Genomic DNA, 20,795 nt, shown 5'->3' with positions numbered 1-20,795 from the left:
GGACAGGCGCCGCAGCGCGAATGGTGGATACTTTTTTTGGAGAAGAAAGGCCAGTTGGAAAACCGCTTTACTTAGACACCAACAGCATAGATAGGCTGTTTAACTGAAATGACAAACCGTTCTGTCAACCTATGGTCTCGCGTACACTTAGACAATCCAGGGGGGCACAGGGACGCAAGGTGCAGTTGAAACGATGCTATTCTAATCCACTCTGAACGGTACCGGCCTTTGCTCGTTTCAGCTCTGCGTCCTTCCGATTTTTAGTAACTCCAGCAAAGGCCTTCCGTATGTAAAAAAAAATACAAACATCTTATCTGTATATATATAGTACTATATCTTCATTACAACAAAGCCATTATGAGCAATTAGAATATGGTAGATCGCTGAAAAAAGCAGAAACGAAATAGTACGCGTTGCTTTGTAGCAAGTTTAAGGTTGTGTGTGTCGTAGCAGAACGAAGGAAGCGATTGTGCCATGGGAAATTTAAATGCGGCAAAAACCGTCGCCCCCAACGTCGTATAATAATATAAAGCATATAAGCTTTAGATATTTTCCTAGAAGGACAGCTTTCTCTGATGGTAATCAAAAAAATTAAAAAAAAAAAAAGAAAATCTTGCATTCGAGTTAAACACTATCTCAAATCATATGAATTGTAATTCTATTAAGTACACTCATTGGTAGCTCGGGCCTTTTGTAAATATCAATTGAAAAGCATCTGATAGTAAAAGGAGGTATCCAAATTGAGCTGGAGTGTTCAGCAGGCCATTGTCTAATATGCTTAGATAGAGTTCGATGTAGCCGTATAACGCTTGCGAATATGCAAAAAGTGAACAGAGGTGCGAAGGCACAGTACGTGAAACTCCACTATCTGTTTTTGTATAGATAACGTTCGGTAAAACGTGCAGTATGATGAAAAAAATGAAGAGTCACGTTTTTCGAGGATTGTCAGATTGACAATTGGTGGATCGGTGTTCAGAATTCCTGTGTGTTTACAGACCACCGATTTGTTCTTAATCCGGAAAGGTTTATTTAGAAGCAGTCCCACGAGCCGTTATGCTACTGCATACGAGACGGATTCTTCGCTTAATCGACGTATCGCAAGGCAGCTACTGCGAAGCTTCATTGAGAAGTGTATTAGTATGACAATGGGTACTTTGTCCAGTAAATTTTCTATCAAATTTACCACTAACTGACTTTCAGTAATCCCAGAAGTGCAAACCTAACGGGGCCAATTTCTTAATTGTCAGTTTATTATCTATGGCTCATCTTCCTTCAACCTTAACGTTAATTCGAATGCTAACCATATCCTCAATAAGGATACTTGCTACACAAACGCACACAAGCAGCCCAGCTGTAAATCTTTATCAGATATGGGTAGTTATCTTCAGAATAATAAATTGAATGTTTGTGTTACAAAAGCAATGTAATGTTAGTAGCGTAACGAGCACCGTGTCGACCCCCCATCTTGCTCATTCGTTCTCTCGCCTAAATCGCGTTCCTTTTGAGTGCTTCTCATCTGCAGGTGCTCGTAGCAGCCCGCTTTAGCCGTACTCCTCATTAAAGTGAGTGCTTTGTTAACCTTCCCGTAGCCTTCTTGCGCCATAACTTTTAATTGTTCGCCTGCTTTTCCTGCACCAGTTGACTGGATTCATGCCCAGCATGTTATCTACGAAGCGCCCTAACAACGATATAACAGTAGTCACTATTATAGCCAGTATGGGCACCACAGCTGTAGCAGTGGCTCAACTTCGACTACCGCAGTCGCGTCTGGGTTTGGTGATGGCGGATGTGTGTGAGCTAGTAGTACATCTATTTCTGCCCACTAACTAGATAAATGTAAGTCCAAATACAAAACTGCTATGTCTGTTGAAAGTCATCTACTATCAATCCAACGCCATGATAAGGTTTACGTTGCGGCTGATCCTCGACCAGTACCACAGCAAGAAGTGGGGTCGTCCGCTAGTTGTCCCATGAAGTTGCTCTGACGCAGACTCTACTGGAACAGAAATTGAAAAAGAAGGAACGACGCATTCTAGAGCTTCCGGGTACGATTGGACATCGTCGAGGTCCCTTCGATGAGTTTGTCCTTTTCGTTCGCCTGGCATCAGAAGCGTGAGCGGACTACAGATTCGCGACGTATATTTATAGAGTTACATTTCCTGTATATACATTCTCATCTATAAGCAGAATCGTAAGATATGCACAAATTACTTATTCACGATAGCCGTAATGAGGAGAAAGACCGGCTGTGGGGCCACAGGAGAAGCCGCAGCAGAGAAGATCATAAGTAGTGTCCTAAAATACTAGCAGACCGAGAATCCGACCGGGCTGGGCCAGAGCACAGCAGTCGATTGTTTATAGGAGAAGGCTCTGAATGAGGATTTCATTTCAACGCTCCCTGCAACTAATTTGAGCGAAATCGAAATCGGCAAGCTACTTCGAAGTCGATAGAAATAACAAAAAAAGGTCTATAACAATTTAATAAATAAAATGGATATTCTGCTGTATGCTCTTCGTACCAGATAGCAATCGAGAAAAGAGTGAAGGCAGACGATAAATGAGCTATTAGAATTGAAGCTTCAGCAAAACAAGCGAAATTTTATTCTTGCACAAATAAGCAGCGGTCAGAGAAAATTAATAGCGAAGATAGTCATATTGAGTTGTGGGGAAAAGAAGCCCCACTGTAGGAAGCGATCAACCAAAAACGGTTTTCATTGGAGCCTACTTTTTTTCCTTTGAAGTTCTTGTCTAGTTACGGATACCGACCAGTAATACGGTAGGGGTAGGGGGCCAATAGCAAGGGGGTAGGCGTTGATGTGTAGTTACAGGTTTGGTTGGCCTGCGTGTAAGATAAAAGTATCAGACAAGTGAAACCTATAATGTGATCAGTGTGACGGGGACCGCTGTATAGTTACGCGACTGTTTCGAAATGGACGCAGTTCCTTGGTCGGGGAGTTCGTAAAATGCCTTAAAACCCAAACAAGATTTCATGCATACCTATGCACATTATCGCACCACCTCGGCGGTCTACTAGCGAATCCACCTTCCTTCGCAGCAAAAACATCCTCAGAATATGGTCGTTGCCGCCGATAGCGATCAATTTCGTACCGATGGTGTCACACAAAGGGGAAATCAACGTGATACCTTGATGACGGCACGTTTCCTTTCGAAACTTAGGCCGGACACTTGTGAAGTATGCCACACATACACATTTTAGATACCCCGAATAGACATAAGGCCCGTTATGCTGGAGGAAAGGCGGTGTGGCAGCTACCTGAAGTCATAATGGCGTAACATGGAGTTGGTAGAATTCATTATTATTAGATAAGTTAAAGGAACTGAAAAGCCTCATTTAATTTTCGCTTAATTAATCTATTTACTGTTAAGGTAGCTAGCCATAGCTCATACTATCGTAAAATGTTGCATAGGTACATTATACATAATGGAAATTATGTTATGTATTAATAAATTTAGCGAAGTTGTAGAAAACTATGCAATGTTTAGATGTTAGTAGAACAAGCTATACAAATAGGGTGATTATATATATATATATATATATATATATATATATATATATCAGGATTAACTAAGCATTTAGAAACAACAACGTTTCAACAAACTGTGAAGGCACTAAAAATAAGTTAAGAAATTAATTTGCCTAAGCCGTTCTGAGAAGCCTTTAGGACAAAATCTGCACGCAATCATTTGACGTGCATCTACTAGTAGCGATGGAACGGCTGCTTCGTGTGACGAGGTGACGTCATGGAAGTCTACTTGAAACGGTTTGTTTCATCATTCAGTATCGAAGAAATACAGACAACTAACTGTTACCAAAGAACCGTTTAGTACAATGTGAGCTTTGGGCATTAAATGGATCTAGGAGAGACCCAGCTTCACCACCTGTGTCAGTTTCTCGATAGCAACAACAGGCTCACTATAGAACACGTACCACCGTCGATATACAAAGACCAGAGCACTTCGACAATAATGCTAATAAGATCCATTAGCAACTTTTATTTTTATCAACTCGGATAGGCAGTGAAACGTTTATGTATTGAAACAGCCATTTTACCTTGCTCCTGTATGAAACAAAGTACGTAGGCGTACGTATAGGAAATTTGAATGAAATCTATACACAAATGAGAATAACTGATAGCAAACTAAATGAGATTACAGTTATTCTACATAAGTATAGGCCCTTTAGCAAGTTAGTCTCTTATTCCTTCAACACTAATCGAGATAAGCATATAATTATATCTAATCACGATATCAAGTCAAAGATCATGATCTCGATCCATCTATCTTACTACAATGTACAGTTCAAATACCGTATCAATAATTTTGTTACGAATACAACAGGGCAAAGAGCCGTGTATGTTAGTAACAGTATTTCCTTTAGGACGCCTTATCAGCAGGTTATCAAGGACCAAGGGGTTCTTTCCTCAGTGAGGAAGATGTTTCCTCTTTAGATATTGTAAACGAAAGCCCAGCCTCTATCGGTATATCGAGCTCTTTAATAGCTGTCGCTTACCGCGCAGTCACGCCAGCTGGCTTGACGATAACAACCGAACCAAAACATTCCTTGTTTTATTTGCTTGATCGGTACTAGGTAGAATGATCGATGTCCTCAATACCAACGATAACAGATTCGAATGACGAGCAGATCTTTATTTTTTTTTCTCAGTTTTTTCATCACATTATATGTTTGTCGTGTCTAAATCAGATTAGATATATATTGACATGGGTGAGTTACAATTAGATCGACATTTTGTAACTCAGCTTGCCCAGCGAGCACAGATTCAGACGTTGGTAAACCTAAGTAGAGAAATATTCCATTTTACTCCTATTTCGGTAGAAATATTAAGCATTTAATGTCATTATCTCTCGTAAGCCTGATAGGGCAATTCCCTGTGAGATACCCTGCGTGATGATACATGGCATCATATCGAAACATCGAAATGTTTATTATCGTAAAAAATGATCTTATGTCAGGGATGAAGTTATATAATGAATTTATTGTGTCTGCTTTAATCGTTTCAGACTATTATTGAGGTCTGCCTAAAGGGAGAATGAAGTCTTCGTAGATGGAAACAGATTTGAAATCCAGCATTTCAACGATATGCCAAAGAGTACGACATTCTAAATGAAGCTTTTCGTGAAGAAAAACACGTTTAAATGTTTAAGGCTTCGCCTTCCCGCTGGCTGATCTTTTTTTGGGGCTCGATCCGCACGCTGCTTCATGGGTGGTCAGTTTGCCCGACCGTAACAAATAGAATTGAAAGCGGAGTTCTTAAACTTGGAGGACACGTTTTGGCAGTCGAGTTCAATTGGGGCACTCTATGCAAAATGCCGTGTGGCGCTCAGTTTATCTGTATTGATCAGCAGTCGGAACTAATCGTTTCGTGCAAAATTTTTCTTCGGTAATTTTTGTACGTTATTAGTATTTTACCAGTTTCTGCGTGATGTCAATGTATTATGTATATTCTGTATAATGAAAAATTGTGGTTAGCGCTATAACCGTCATTTAAAGGGTATTGTTGAGCTATGGCATCTACGACCAATCTATCATCTAACGTCCATTAATCGTGAAAATCTTTTCGGGTAGTGCGCCGACGAAGCTGAAACCAAACATGAGAAATAAATCTTGCTTGACTGCTTCGGGATTTAAAAAAAAAAAAAAAGCCTATCTGATCTTGCAATCGACGCGTCGCTTCAATGATCAATGACCCGAAAAAAGATCGAACCTACTTTGTAAACGCTTTGAAATTGTTTATAATATAGAAATGCCTATGGGACAACAATGTCTATGGCAAGGGTTTCCGTTGCAGGCAATGTGCTGTGTTTGAATAAAATGAAGATATGCAGAGTTTCCGTATTTCGTCAATTGAAACGCTGGAATAGAACACAAAGGTGCAAACTCAGACTGTTACCAGCAGCTCTACTCTCTCGAAGTTTTTCGTTTGTCAGAATTCTGAGTTACGCGTTACAACATTTTCTGGATCAGGGATGGCCCTCGACGACCCAGCACCCGCTCGCGACGGTAAATTATTTCAGTAGTTAAATTCACAGATACGGAACAACCGTTTGGTTGGTAGGGGTCCGCGGAGAGATTATCGCCTGGGAAGTAGTACCTTATTTAAGATGAGTATCTTAGTAAATCATAAAATCAGCCTATCTGCCCCACTTACGCTCAACAAACATTCCAATTTCATTATTTGTAAATACTAGTTATTATTCAAATGTTACTTTATGTATTTTATACTGTGAGAATCTCATATCATCCTCCGTGGAATCTTGTGATCTGCTCGATGAAAAGCATATTATAAACAGTAGGACCGAATTCGTATTAGGCTTGACGCAACGGCGCGCTGCGGAAATATCAAGCATGCCCTAGAGAAGTTTGTTACAAATGTGTTTAGTAGCTACGCATCCTATGACAATGAAAATTTTACGAGTACGATGTCTATAGAGAACCTGTTAATCAAGTGAGATGCTTTACAAGAATAGTATATATTAAACAAAGTATCGTCATATTGGTGTATAGTCTACCACAAATCGAAGAAATATTGATTTTGTATATATATATATATATATATATATACTGTACTAAATACGTATCATTGCTACACATGTGATCGATAGGATTGATTTGCGATAAACATGCACACAGGCATTTTATGGTAGATTTCCCACATGGTTCCTATCAAGTATGTTGTATGTGCGTGCATTGTCGTTGCGTGTCATTGTCTGTAGTAAACTGATTACCCATAATTTCGTCGCCATATTATCTAGCGGGGAATAAAGTGTTCGTACTTTTGTGCTTGTATCATGCAAATGCATATAGCTACAAAATGGTAGAGCCTTAATTACCATAGCAACATGTGGCTGTTGCAAAAATGGCCGTCTGTTCTTTCTGAAATCTCGTTCACTTGGCTTAAATGATAACTGAATATTAACCTTTTAGTAAATTAGTCTCTATGGGCAGCTAGGATGAAACCTTGGTCTACTTTATTTCGTTCGCGAGTGTATGAAAAACTTTTCGTCTTGTAAAACGACGAAGGATTAGGCTTATATCGTAGAAAAATGATATCAAGCTCTTAGATAAGACTGCTACTTAAAACGTACATATATAATAGTGTGGAAGAGATAATATGGAAATCAGTGACGCATTACACATACCCTTACGTTTTATTCTTGCGTTATCTGTTCATATTCCCACAGTAGGACATTTGGTTTTCCCTATTACTCAACTATCAATATGCCTTCAGGTCACCTTTGCTCACTTTTAGCCCTCCATCAGTTGGATCAATTTAGCAGTACTTACGTTTATTTATACGATCGCACGCTGACATTTTTTCGGCGCGTCGTTCAGTCGGTCAGAAGAAGGCGAACACATCGCTACGCCCTATTACGTTACGGGTATACTGGGACAGAATTGAAGGAGCTGGTGTCGTTATGCCTATTTGCCCAGAGAAATCCGTATCCAACTTTAATCGGTCGATCACTCGAATAACGTCGGTGACAGCAGTAGCGTCATCGCCCTTCTACTGGGAAAGTTTCACATACTTGTTGACCTTTTCTCACTTTTCGTTCATCCGCTCTCATCTAGCGGCCTTTCCGGCTTCCTATGATTAACCCGACAGGATGCAGGCCTTCCTCCGACACTGAAGTACCGGTCACTGTTACTTTTTTAGTTCTCCGTTAATTCGTTTGTTTGCTTGTATAGTCGGCAATCTTGCGCCTGTTTCCCCTGTCGCCGTTGTCGAACAGACCGGACCCTACGAAGCTCTTGGGCAAATCTTTCGTTTGCTTCTCCAGCTAACTTGTTCCGTAGGTAGCTGCGGCTGGTGTCTGCGGGGACGTCAACGGCAGTAGGTAGCCTGCAAGTTTCGCGGCAAGGTCCGGCTACAGAGGACTTTGGATCTTTCAGGCCGAAATGGCGGAAAGCCGTCCGTTCTCCGCTCCGACCCTTTTCATTTCGCCTCGAACAGCCGCGAATAGCCGTTCAGGCCTAAGAGCGGCGAGAGCAGTGAGTGGCGTTTGCCAGGTCGTCGATTGAAAAGAAGCCCCAGGGGACAGAACTACAGCACAAGAAAAGGCCGGCGAAATCAGACGAAGCAACGAAGAGATTCACGCGAAGTCTTCAATGCAAGAAGACCAGACACTCAGGATGCCGTGTTGGCGAGATAGCATAACCCAGACCCACTCCCCTTGCTTATAAGGCCTGAATCCACCACTTGTTACCATTCAGCTTTAGCTCCTTTTCAGGCTAATCGAATTGTTGGCATTGACAGATCGAGATGAGCCGAGCGATGGGCTCCGGCCTCAGCCTAGAACGACTTTTCCGTTCTCCGCCATTACCCGAACTAGTCGCAAGCATCGGAACCATCAATTATGGAATACTAAATTCTTACATCGACGCGGCAGTCAGGGCTGTCTCTCGATGTCTGTAGTCAGCTCCCTAACTCGGGGAGCCTGTCCCCTGTTATCCTTTGCCTGTTTTCGTCTGCTTTGCCCCACTCTCGTGTCTCGTACCCGCTGCTGCTGGGCCCCAGATAAACGAAACGACGACAGACGTAATTCTAATATCGGTTGTCCTTGACATTACCCGTCTGCTGGCATCGCTGATGTTGTTATCGCTGGCTCTGATGAATGAATATCACTCGTCGTGCTTTCGGATCTCTGCCTATGAAATTCTGTCATCGAGCGCCGGTGAAAACGACTACGCAAATGAGATTACAGCCATTCTAACGATAGCAATCGCAGCTAGTAAATAGTCCAATAGAAGAGTTTAAATGGTCATTCAGCAGTATGTACCTAATATGATAGATAGGCTTAAAACATTCATCATCAAAGTTTCCATGCCATAATCATGCAGAATAAAAATCAAGTGAAACGTGCTGTAGATACTGTGACGCTGCACGTCTCCGGGACTTTACGCTACTGTAGAGGACAACCAAAAGTACATATAATAAGTCATAAGTTTCCTTTTCTTTAGATGATAGTAGTTCTTCGTTCGAACAGCTGTTCAGACCACACTGTGTTTTCTGTCAGGTGGATACGTCGCCTATTGGGTACGTAGCCGCTATATAAAGCCTTCCTTCGTTCAGCATCATTTTACAAATCCGTGTTTTTGATATTATTCTAATGGCCGTCTAAAGCCATGCGGACACATGTGTTATAACAACGATTAGCTCATATTGCGGAGAACGTGTTTCTTAGCAGTAAATTAGATGTACTATCCTCGAATAAATTGCCATTCGTATAGCAATGTTGATATATGTCTGATGACAGGAGGTTTGTCCTTTATACGTTGTTTTAACTCGTGTCATTGACAGATGTGTGACCTTCAGAATGCACGTAGCGTCGAAATACTTCAAGGATTAGGGGTGCACAGAGAACTCCGAAGATGTCGAAGGCATGCCATTTAGTACTACACATAGTATTCAATATCCTGTAATTAGCTTAAATGAAACCCTAGTCAAATACTATAATTATATGTACGCACTGAGTGCAGCTCGTAAATGATCACAACGACGGTAGCAATATTTCATCCTATAATAAATGGCTTCGCTAGTCACGGAACAGTGAGAACATGTGTGTATTGAAAAATGCCGTAAGGCACAAGTCGAAAAGAGAACGTTTGCGGGAAAAAAAAACACGTTGATGGCGCCGTTTGCAGCTCTGCTTCATGTCTGCGACTGAGTTCTCGTCCTATCCGCCTGAACCCCTCACGGACCAGCCCCCCCCCAAAGACCACCGTTTTCGGTACTGCTTTTACTATTCTGTTTCGTTACAAACGACATGCGTCTTTTAAGTCGAGGGTAAAAGGAACGATTCCATTCAAGGAACAAAGAGGACATTGCTGCCTCGAATGGAAAAGATTGGGAAGTATCAACGTGAAAAGGAAATTCTTTGCATTATACCACGAGCACCACCACACGTTTAGTATGGGACCCATCCACACAAATGTTCGCAAACATTTCGTATGCGTTTGCGCGTCTAAACCCGTGATGTTCTTTGGATGAACCAACCATCTGTAGCAGAAACAGCACTAGCGAGCTCTTTGTATTCCTTCCTGAATCTCGCCGGTGAAGGCAGCGACCTCGTTGACCAGCATTTTTCTCTTTGGCCCTATGTATTTTCTAGCACTGTTTAACCCAACCTCTCAACGCAAACGCAGATGGCGGTGGCCTGGCATAGTACACACGCACGGTCTAATGTATTCATTCATTCGACTCCTGGGGCTGCTCGTTCCTCACTAGCCTTCGAACCTTCGTTACTATCCTCTTTAACACGACGACGATGACAATGACGAAGCTTCATCTCCGAGGCTCCAGAATAATGATGGCGTAGATGGTGCTATATGCATGGTAGAGGTTGTAATACGCCGTGAGAGGCGAGCTTTTATGCATCCCGAAGCTAGAGGACGGGTGAAAGAGAGAAAAGCCGGAGGAGATCTATTTTGTTGAAAACTCGACCCCAGCTGGCGCGAGCGCGCACGCACGCACGCACGCACGCACGAATATCGGAAGAGAAGCAAATGTGTCGGCCATCGGTATCTCGCCGGCGACATTTCTAGCCGCGGCACGTTATCATCTGCGTTCTGGGCTGGCGTAGCTCCAAGTTTTGTCATGTATTGGCATTGACACCTGTTTCTTCGAATAAAAATCGAAAAATATATAAGCTACCTCATTGCCGTCGTGCAGTTGTCAAGCGTCCGAACAGTATTGCGCAGCTTTCTGCCTCTTAGCAAAGTATCGTGTCACATTCAACACCAGCCCCTATACCACCATACCGTCTTCATCTTGGTAGGGATGGCATGGTATACCATTGCAGGATACTAAAAAAAAAAACTGTGCTATTATGGTTATTTTTATCTGTTTGTATTGTCCCCTATTTGATAAAGCTGACATGAGATAGGACGATATCAAAGATTTCTTCATGCATACATAGAGATAGTATTACGGCACACTGTGAATTGCTCTTTTGCGTCCGAATTTGTTTCTTTCTCATTTCTTCTTTCTCGATGTTTTCGAACGTGTCCTTCCGTACCACGGTGGCTACCAGGATAATCTATAGTTGCTAGCAAAGAATAAAGGAATTAAAGAAAAATTTAATCTTAATGGTGTTGCTGGTTCCAGGCATGTACACGGAAGGCGATCCATGGGGGCTGCTGCGTCAACAACAAATTTCCCTTCACCACCATTCGCTAGAGAAACAGAAAAACTTCAATAAGAGCTAATGCAACGGTACAGCGACAGACCCATAAAGGAAAGCGGTCAAATTAAATCGTACTAAGCACCATTACTACAACCTTGAGCATGACACCTCCTATCTCAGGACGAATTGGATACGATGCAGCCAGTTTGCTAGCGTTCGATTCGCTGGCTAGCAAAATCCGAAAGCGTGGTTAGGCATAACTGGGCCATACTATGTTTACTTATTTTGTGTTGTTAATTCGTACTAGATTTTCATGCCCACTCTTCCATCATGGCGGCGGATATCTGCAACTTTACGGACAATGGCGATAAAAATAGCCAGGCGGTATTGGCAGCATTGTGAGTTCGAATCCTAAGAGAATCTTTTTCGAACGGTTTCAGTGGATGCTCTCGTGCTTTTTTCTTTGTTGTTAGTATTGCGTCTGATAGAGTTCTGTTAAAGAAGAGCGGACGTCTCATGCCGCTCGAACGCTACAGCTGTGATAGGGACAATTTGAAGGGCAATTGACTAAGGCGAACGTTGCCCGTCTCCAAATTCATAGCAATTTACGATGATTGTTGCTCTCGTGCGCGAAGAGGCTCCACGGAGCCAACATCCGAACGTAGAACCCCGGAAAGCATATTGAAAACACATTGGCAAAAAAAAGTTCCTATATATACTTTTTTTTTTAACGTTATCAAATCTCGATTCAGCCCGCGGTGTTTCTCTTGCCGTGTCGGTTTGCTGAGTCTAAGTCCAGTCTAAATAAACAACGTGCGAGTTATATGAAAGCAGGAACAGATGGATATGTTGGCTCGTCGCAAAAGAGCAGAGTAATGAAGCAAACTTTTCAAGATGAATCGAACTAGACAGAAGTTCACAACCGAATATTAAATAGCTACCAATAATGACGCGTTTCAATCGGATTACTTGAAAGAGACGAAAACATTAACTCGACAATTGACAAAAAACAAGTTACGTATAGCAAGATAACGTTACATCTATCTATTATAGAAATGTTTTATACTTTATTAGTTTCAGTAGTGCGAAATAAATCTGCAATAGGGTATTGCAATTTCTAATTGACCTCTGGCGATGGGCGCGTATCGGTGACTCAGAGGACGGTGACACGGCGGTGTACCTATTTTGATGGATGCGAACCCGGATTTCGAGGTAAATCCGTTTCGTTGAATTTATATTGAGCAGGTTCGAAATATGAACACCTAAATATAGTGCATACGAAACCTACATTCTTCCGCTACTGGGTTTTTGCAAATGTTTCAGAACGTCCTCACTCGTTAGTGACCCTTGATACATAAAGGTGAGATAGAATGATGTGCAGATGTACGATTATTTACATTATTGGTAGTTTTTATGCTGCTACCGTTGCTGTTATACATTTTATTCAGACACGAAGTGATTTACTCTTTGCCTTCAAGGCTGTTACATGTATTCCAAATCTTGCCTACGCCACGTATTTTCAGCACCGTCAGCGACGATAAGAGTAACAACGACAACAACAAGCAGACACCGCCTCGAATCTCATCGTTTCACGGTCATTGTCAGGGCTGGCTTGCCTATCCAAGTAGCAGTAGCTTATGGATGGACCTTGAACACAATAGCCTGGCGTTCCTCTCTCGGAAGCGGGGTCACCGGCCGAACCTCGCCCATCTGCTTCCCGCATGAGGGTATCCGATTTGTAACGTTTCTCTTTTTTGGGAATAGCTATAGTTTCTCTGATACAATAGGTTCGTCAGATTCGTTTAGAAAATTGTACTTTTTGCCATTCTATCTCCACTCAGCACCTCTACTTCATGATATTTAAGACTCTTGTAGTTAAACGTGTGATTTGTAAGTATGCTTTTCCTAGTATAGGACGATTTAACCCCGTTCACATTTTGCAGTAATTGCAGATGTATAATTGTCTGCCTTGTGGCCACCGTTGTTCGAAGTAACTTATGGCCTTAACTTGATACATGACCCTCTGTCCACACGCATACGGTCGGATAAATGCAAGCTTTGAATGTCCATAATGTCTGACCAGTTCAAAATGTTACCACTAAGCAGACTCGACTGAAATCTACTTCAGTTTGTTCCATTTTTCCCACGGACGAGTGACTGCCGAGTCGATCTTCTGTGGGAGACTCTGCGCTCTATTATGAACTGATACAATTACATGGCTTGTCACCGTGATAGGTAACCATTTTCCGTCTCTTCTAGTATTTTTTGTCAGCTGTCGAGCGTTCGATATGACTCTTTTATAAACGCAAGGGAAATGCCGAATAACAGTCCTCCCCTTCTTCTCTCGCTGTTCGCGACAGCAACAGCTATAGCCCACCCCAGACTGTGCTGCATCGAGTTGAACGCACCAATGAGATATTGTAACGCTGAGTTAGTTAGGTACATTGTACCCGTCGCCAAGCAGCCCCCTCAAGACCGCTTCTGCAGTCATCCTGACATTATATGGGGCGATCTGCCATTCGGTCGTCTGATCATCGTCGGCGCAGGGTGAGGTTGTGGTACTGTGTGTTTGGTGCTAGCTACTAGTAGCGACAAAGACGTCAGAAGCAGCCGTCAGGAAAATCGTATTCCATTGGTTTATAGATAAACTGTTCCATATACCTACCCCTACAGTAATATTTATAATAGCAACACAGTAATTGTCATTGCCGGCAATTGCTGGAGATACGTTGCCCGTACTATTTATACCATAAATATATACGCACTTAAAACAATGCCTGCCATGATTCAGGCTGCTGTGAAACATTTTCTGCGCCAAAAGCCATTGGCTCTAATGACACGTTCATTTCAATATACCGTCATTGTGTTTTGAACTAGCTTCCGTAGCTAGTGAAATCTTTTTGTGAATGAACCGTGACGAAAACAATAAAACGTCCAGAAAAACTAAGATAGCCGGTACCCACGAGTTACAGAGTTTACTTTGGGTAAGAAGCCGCAAACAACGAAGACACGTTATTATTGCCTAGATGATAGCAGCGTCACAAAGACGCCCGGAAGCTCGAACCTTTCAAGCATATAGCAAGCAAAACAATCGTGACAAGTATTGCCTATATCAATATGAGCAGCGTTCCAGTAATCAACGAGGGTCTATCTGTTCTCGTGTCGTCGTTATCGCTCAAGCTTCGAGCCGCAATGCGACAGTTCCATATGAATGAGTCCGAAAGTAAATGCGCTACATGTAGATAATTTACAAGTATATCGACGTAACAGCTTCCGCCAGTAACGAATTGGCGCTTAGAAACAACGGTACAAGTGATACTGATTAAATATGGATCCTGTGCGGGACGTCCAGCCGTTTCACGCCGTTCAGCGGAACTTACTACGTGATACGTTTTTCTTTGGTATATATTTGTGATAAGGTTTTATAAGTGTTTATCTATTACGAAACGGTTTTGTATACGACATAGCCGTGTGAATAGTAACCGTTAAGGTAATAGCTGTTCGCCAATGAATGACAACCGCTAGCGGCAGGTCGCACACACCTTGAACTGGCCTTTTCTCATCACACAGTACGACAATCACAGTGCTGGCTAAGTACTCAAATATATAGCTTTACGCGTTATTAATCAACAACAATGTACTTTACTAATTCGTTTCGTTAAGCCAACCGTGTTCAACGACTCAACAACAAACGCGTCGTAAAAATCCCTTGCGCTATCTTCAACGGTATCCGATGCTCCGTGGGTGAAGCTGCTCCAGAGATAATCGCACAGTTCTCTAGCCGTACGCTGATGGCGCTACGCTACTTTTTCACTTTTCCTTGTATGCACTCCCCTTCAGTAACAGCTGTCGTTACCAGTCGACCCAAATATAACCCTTTCTTTCTCTATTCCCCTGCAAAAATGAGCGTGGACAGGGGACACACAACGCGTAGCCTGCGCTGTCGTTTACCCTAACTCAGCCCAGCTCACCGCAGCTTCTTCGCCTCGACGTGCCGACGGGTAGCGTGCACTCGTGCGAGCGATATGCAAAATAGTGAATATTACATGTTAATATTTGCGAACTAGGGTAGGATCGACGAAATGAAGGTAGTGGTAGTGACGTCTGTGCAGGTTCGATGTTCGCTTGTACGGAAAAAGCGCCCGGCGTCAGCGGAACGCGGCGGCTACAGCGCGCATTGCTGCTTTTAAAGAGCACTAAGCATTTAGACAGCAGTATGTCTATGTGCTCGCGGTGGAAATCCGCAAGAGAGGGACTTAGGAGGATTAAGCCGTACATATATATATATATACGTGTGTACGCGTATAATATATATACGTACACATATAGCGGCCATAGGTAACCATAATGGAAACAAATGTGATGATATCAAAACGGTCAAAACCTCATCGGATACCACGCTAACGCCGTCCTGAAAGGAGAATTGGAAACAGAATTTCTTTCTAGCCATAGACAATTCCACCTCTTTTAATGGCATTGACCAACATTGGCTGCTCTGACTTTTCTGAACGAATCTAAGTTAGAGAACAAACAGCCGGAAAACTATTAACAAGAAGTTGTGCCGACGATTTATAAAGGAGAAACTTCCAGTAGTGATGTTTGTTCGCAGATTTGAACCCAGTGTCATCAGACTTAACAGGCATTCTCGCATCAATAACGTTGTCGATTATTAGAGCTACTTGTTGTTTCAATATGTTGATGTATTTTGTTTTCATTGTATAGCATGAATGTTGGTTAGGGCTGTACGAAGGCGTGCCAGCTCGGATCAGCTACCGCGTATGGTTATGGAATATTGGCTCTCGAGCGACCGGTCACGTGCATTTACTGCAATGCATGTTATCAGCCGCGCTCAAATCTACCGACTGTATTGTATCGTAACGTGGCCATGCGGTTACCATAATTACTAAGGGAAGGTCAAACTTAGACCCCTTCTTCCACGTTCACGTTCTCCTAGACTTACGAGTAACTTTCAAGGCTTAGATTACCGTTGTTCTCAGTTCCCGTTCATTAGTTAATAGTTAACGTTACAAATCAGCAATAGCTATCGTTAGTCACACCTACTAAGTAATTAGTTCGAACTTCAGATTACCTAAAATTTCAAGCTTCCTGGTAACAACGAACGAAGCAATGATGAGAAATACAATAATGGCTTTTCAACATACCTATGAATAATTACGGCGCCTTGAATATTCCTTGTCCCGAATAGGGTATATCTAATTTGTATGGCATTATAATCAAGAAACAGGTACTGGAGTCGATCCAAGAAGCGGCAAGGCTCAGTTTGAACGAAGACACAGTCCATTGCCAGATACACTGAAGTTTGACGCTATTGCGGTAAGAAAGAAATGCAATGGTGCAAATCCCCCTTCCGCGCAGAGCTAGCACATATTGCAGTAGGCAGGACTTTATCTGAGTCACAAAGAAAGTGGATCTCAGTGTGTACCTCTGGTCATCGATTGTATGAACTGATGAAAACGAGTTAAATGCTAAGATCTTAACAATAAGTAGTGCACTAGAGCTAGCACTTTCAACACTTCTGATATCATAATAATACCACTCCTAATAATAGCAGTTATCACGATTCCCTCGGCCGATAGTTATAGTAGTGTGATAGAACTAGGAGATCCTAAGCACAACCGCTAACAGAAGAACTATCATGAGAAAATAGTGACTTTTTTGTTACACGAAAGAGCTCCTGCTGTCTTGACTGATAATGATCGGCCATCACCTGGCGTAAAGCAGCTAGTTTTTTCCCTTTACTCAACTGCTTACGACTTAGTCGTTCAGCCGTCGACAGGCCCGCTTATCGCCGTCACGGCAGCAAACGTCAGCCATCTTTATGGCCGCCGACTTGCGGCGCACGTCGATGCACGCACGAGCTAGAAACCAACAGGAGACTTGCCATATAGCCGATGTGTTTAGCATTTACGCGAAAAAATGTGTTGCGTACACATACAAACAGCCACCCACTCACGAACGCACAACACAAACAGCGAATTTACAAACTAGCACTTCTCCCACCGGACATATCACTGGGCCTGTTTAGGAACTGTCTGTCAATCATCGCTATACCGTACAATTGCGTCCGTTGGAAAAAATCGACCGTAAAGCATCTCTGATGTTAGTTGTCAGTACGGAGACATTTTTCTCTGCGATAAACTACTACTACTTCTGCATCGACGTCTATTCGGTCTATTTCGAATACATTTACATGCACTATGTGGACGCTATATAGTTTATCTCTTGCCACCGCCTTCGAGCGAGATACGCATGTAGAATCGCAGAGAACAAAAGCTTCGGCCGATACATCGCCTCAAAATACAATACTTCGGTCCATCTACGCGGGGCTGCACCTATGCTACTTATCGATACGAGAGTTTGTTTTTTGCCCTGATGCTAAAACCGGAACCGAAGATATACGAGATCGCAGCGATACGCAAACATCGTTTGTCTATCCGTGATGCTATTATATACGATGAGCCTCAACGTAAACAGGTCTCCCTTTTTCGAGTCTTATTGGGAACACGAATTGTACAGGAGCTATTTTGTCTCGTTGTTTTTTTCCCATAATAAATTCGTCACGTTTGCGAACGACAATGCTATTGGTTGGGCTTTGACAAGAAAAAATTTCGCATGCGAGAAAAGATTCTGGACGGAGAAAAGAAAAACTCTTTTCAACAACAGTAGTACGCCAAGTGTCCACCTAGGTTGCATTTGATTTGTCTCTTTTGTTTGTTTGTTTTTTTTTTTTTTTTTCTATTCTTGTTTGCGGACAGCGAGATCAAGCCAAAAACACCAACGTTAAGCGAACATTTCGAAGGTTTTTAGCGGGTCATCCAAGTTTACGACAGTCGACAAACGCGTACCGCCACGAGGACGAAACTGGGTATATCCGACACTGTACTACGTGCAGTAGAAGGTCGATCTACTATAATACGTAACTATTTCAACGATAGAAAGTAGGTTCTCTCTATTGCCGTTCAAACGAAAGGCAGTACAACGTTGAAGAAGAGATGTACCTAACATCGCAAGACAAAAAAAGCACTGACTTCAATGCGGATGTTTAAGCTTAAGGCTCAGATCTAAAATGGCAACTCACTATAGCCTATTAACTAGCTCTTTAAATGTATATGCGAAACGCTTTACATAGTTATTATAACAGGATCCCTGTCAATTGGGAAAATTGAATAGAAAAACGACGTTAGTACTAGTAGGGGTGTACATCATGAATAGCATCAGGTTGATCTGAACATGGCACCCTGTTAGTGTCATCCTGTTTTTTGGCTTGACCCTCAATTGTTAGTTATAATTAAAACCGGCATATTACCGATGGAAATAGTTTCACAGGTATTTGCTGGATTCGCCTAACCCTCGCCAAAAGCACCAGTCCCTAACCAAGCATATGTCGTTTCCGCTGTTGCTACTACACTCCAGGTCATAGCATTGTATTAAACGATGTAAACATGTGTGTATCGTACTAACGCTTGTAGCTGACGAGCTCAGCGCTCCACTGATTCGCATTTTTTCCTTGGCGACTCATCGGCCAAACAGGACCATGTCAGCTTATTTGCAATCGACCTAACCTGCATTCGCTACATGTCACCTACCTGGCGTTTTGTGCTGCCTAAGCATCGACTCGTCCGTCTAGCGCTTACCTCGCTTCGCCTCAATCAAAGTTGACTTGAGCATCAGGATCTGCAGAAGGATTAACCAGACGTAGAGGACTTTCATGATCCAGCCTCTTAGTGCTTCTGTATCATTCTTATTAGATAGATGATGAGCAGCCATAGAGATTGTCGATGATAATGGCCGATATCGTGACGATCAAGGAGGGATTCGCGCACTGTTGTTGCTCTATTTTCCTTACTACTCAATACACAATAACAGCAACGGCTATAGGTCGCTGACGGCGGCAAGAACGTAGGTAAAGGGTGGTGTTAAGGCTAAATAAAGAAGGCCATATAATCATCATCATCATCATCATGATACTCTTGCGCAGGCTCTTCCGGTTGGCCCTTAGTGATCACAAATCAGATGGGATCAACATGAATCTGCCAATAGGGTCGCTGCGATGGTTGCCGTTATGCTTTCGGTTGAGAACGATAGGACAGTCTCCAATGTGATTACTACATTAGAATTCTATGTTAGCGGCAAACAATTTGCTACATTTCACTGCACCGACTCCCAATTGCTAAGTCCAATCACACTAACACTTGGAAAACTGGCACAACGTCTTTAGCAGACCACCTTGATGATAACTACGGTATATCCAATAAGCGTTTGCTACTGTTATTTCTTTAGTAATGACACGTGCACTTATTCCATGAGCTACTATGAGTTGAATCTATACTAGGACCGCGTCGTTTTGCAATCTGCTAGAGTTTCTATTCATTTAGCATAGAAAAATTACTCTACGAAGTACTCCCACGGGACTCACTCTGTGTATGGACCATACAGGTTGCCAGGCCGAGTCGAAGTCTTCAATCCGAACGTTAGAGTTATTAGAGTCGTTGTCACTCGGCCCTAAGCACCGATAGATAGCGGCACTGTTTCGTATGATTCGATAACAAATTGTCGAACTGTTTACTGGACCTTGGCATTGTGTTTTCCTCCATTGTTACAGCCATTTTCCGGGCAGTTACTATGATCGATGCATTTGCATAAAAAGCTCCTTTTAGCGCTACGGCGATTGACAGCAGTAGCTATATTTAATAATGTAACTAAATCAATATGTTCCCTCCGATCAAATTGAAGTTACGTAGGCTCTCTATTACGCAATCCATATATTAGCGCTCGCTTACTAGCGCTCTGAGCAGAAAGTTTCGTCTCAAATGCCGCAAGACATAATTATAGAGCACCAGCAGTCGCCGATAGTTACTCAACGGGTTCTAATACATTAAGTTTTTGTTGTCATTAACTGATGTAGAGTATAAGCAAAGAGCGTAACGACTAAATTCAGAATGCGTAATATGACGTTCCCTGACCGTAACACCAAATTTTTAAGTTTTCTTATACACTGCCGGGTGCTCATACACTCGGTGCTCCGAACGGCGCTCGTACGAAAACTGGCTCGTTGACTGACTGTAAATCCTGCTAGCTCGAACCGATGGGAGAAAGAGTCGTCCTGCTATGAACAGGAGGAGGCAACGGCCGCGGCGGCGGCGATAGGAACGATGGCACATGCCGGTATCCTCTGCCCTTGACAGTATGAGAGGGTATGTAGCGACCCTTTCCACTAAGCGCTGTTGTGGGGAAGAGAGAATGCCAACCATAGGCCACGGGTCTTGCTCGTCCCACTGTCTTTTTACCCCACAGCGCCAGACAGGCCAGACACTGTATGACAAACTGCATGTGCGAAATACCAGTATTTCAGTCTGTCTAACTGTACGGCAGCAACGCTCGATTTGAAATTTGCTTATAGTTCGTATTGAGCTTTTCACGTAACTAAGTGCCCAACCGGCTGCCAACCGGCTGCCAACCGAAAAATCACCCCAACTACAACAATAGCCTTCCTATATGATCTCTGCCTGTTTCGTTGACGCTCTTGCGTCCATACAGACAGACATAACCCATAGTAGATAAATGTGGATGGCTGCAAAGTTGTCATGGGATAGCTTAACAATGCCGTCCTG

The 20,795-nt window shown here is 42.7% G+C and overlaps 1 protein-coding gene across 1 annotated transcript in view; it reads right to left on the bottom strand.

Annotated features, from left to right (window-relative positions):
• Positions 1 to 20,336, bottom strand: part of LOC111249795 (uncharacterized) — a 42,486-nt gene extending 22,150 nt beyond the window's left edge. The window contains exon 1 of the mRNA XM_022804114.2: positions 18,819 to 20,336. Within this exon, the coding sequence (XP_022659849.1) occupies positions 18,819 to 18,951 (133 nt within the window). The 5' untranslated portion in view covers positions 18,952 to 20,336. The remainder of the gene's footprint in view (positions 1 to 18,818) is intronic.
• Between the last annotated feature and the right edge of the window lie 459 nt (positions 20,337 to 20,795).

Source organism: Varroa destructor, unplaced genomic scaffold (genome assembly GCF_002443255.2).
Source record: "Varroa destructor unplaced genomic scaffold, Vdes_3.0 BEIS01000004.1, whole genome shotgun sequence".
NCBI lineage: Eukaryota > Metazoa > Arthropoda > Arachnida > Mesostigmata > Varroidae > Varroa > Varroa destructor.
The sequence above is the reverse complement of the archived record's forward strand: the minus strand, read 5'-3'. Positions and strand labels throughout refer to the sequence as shown.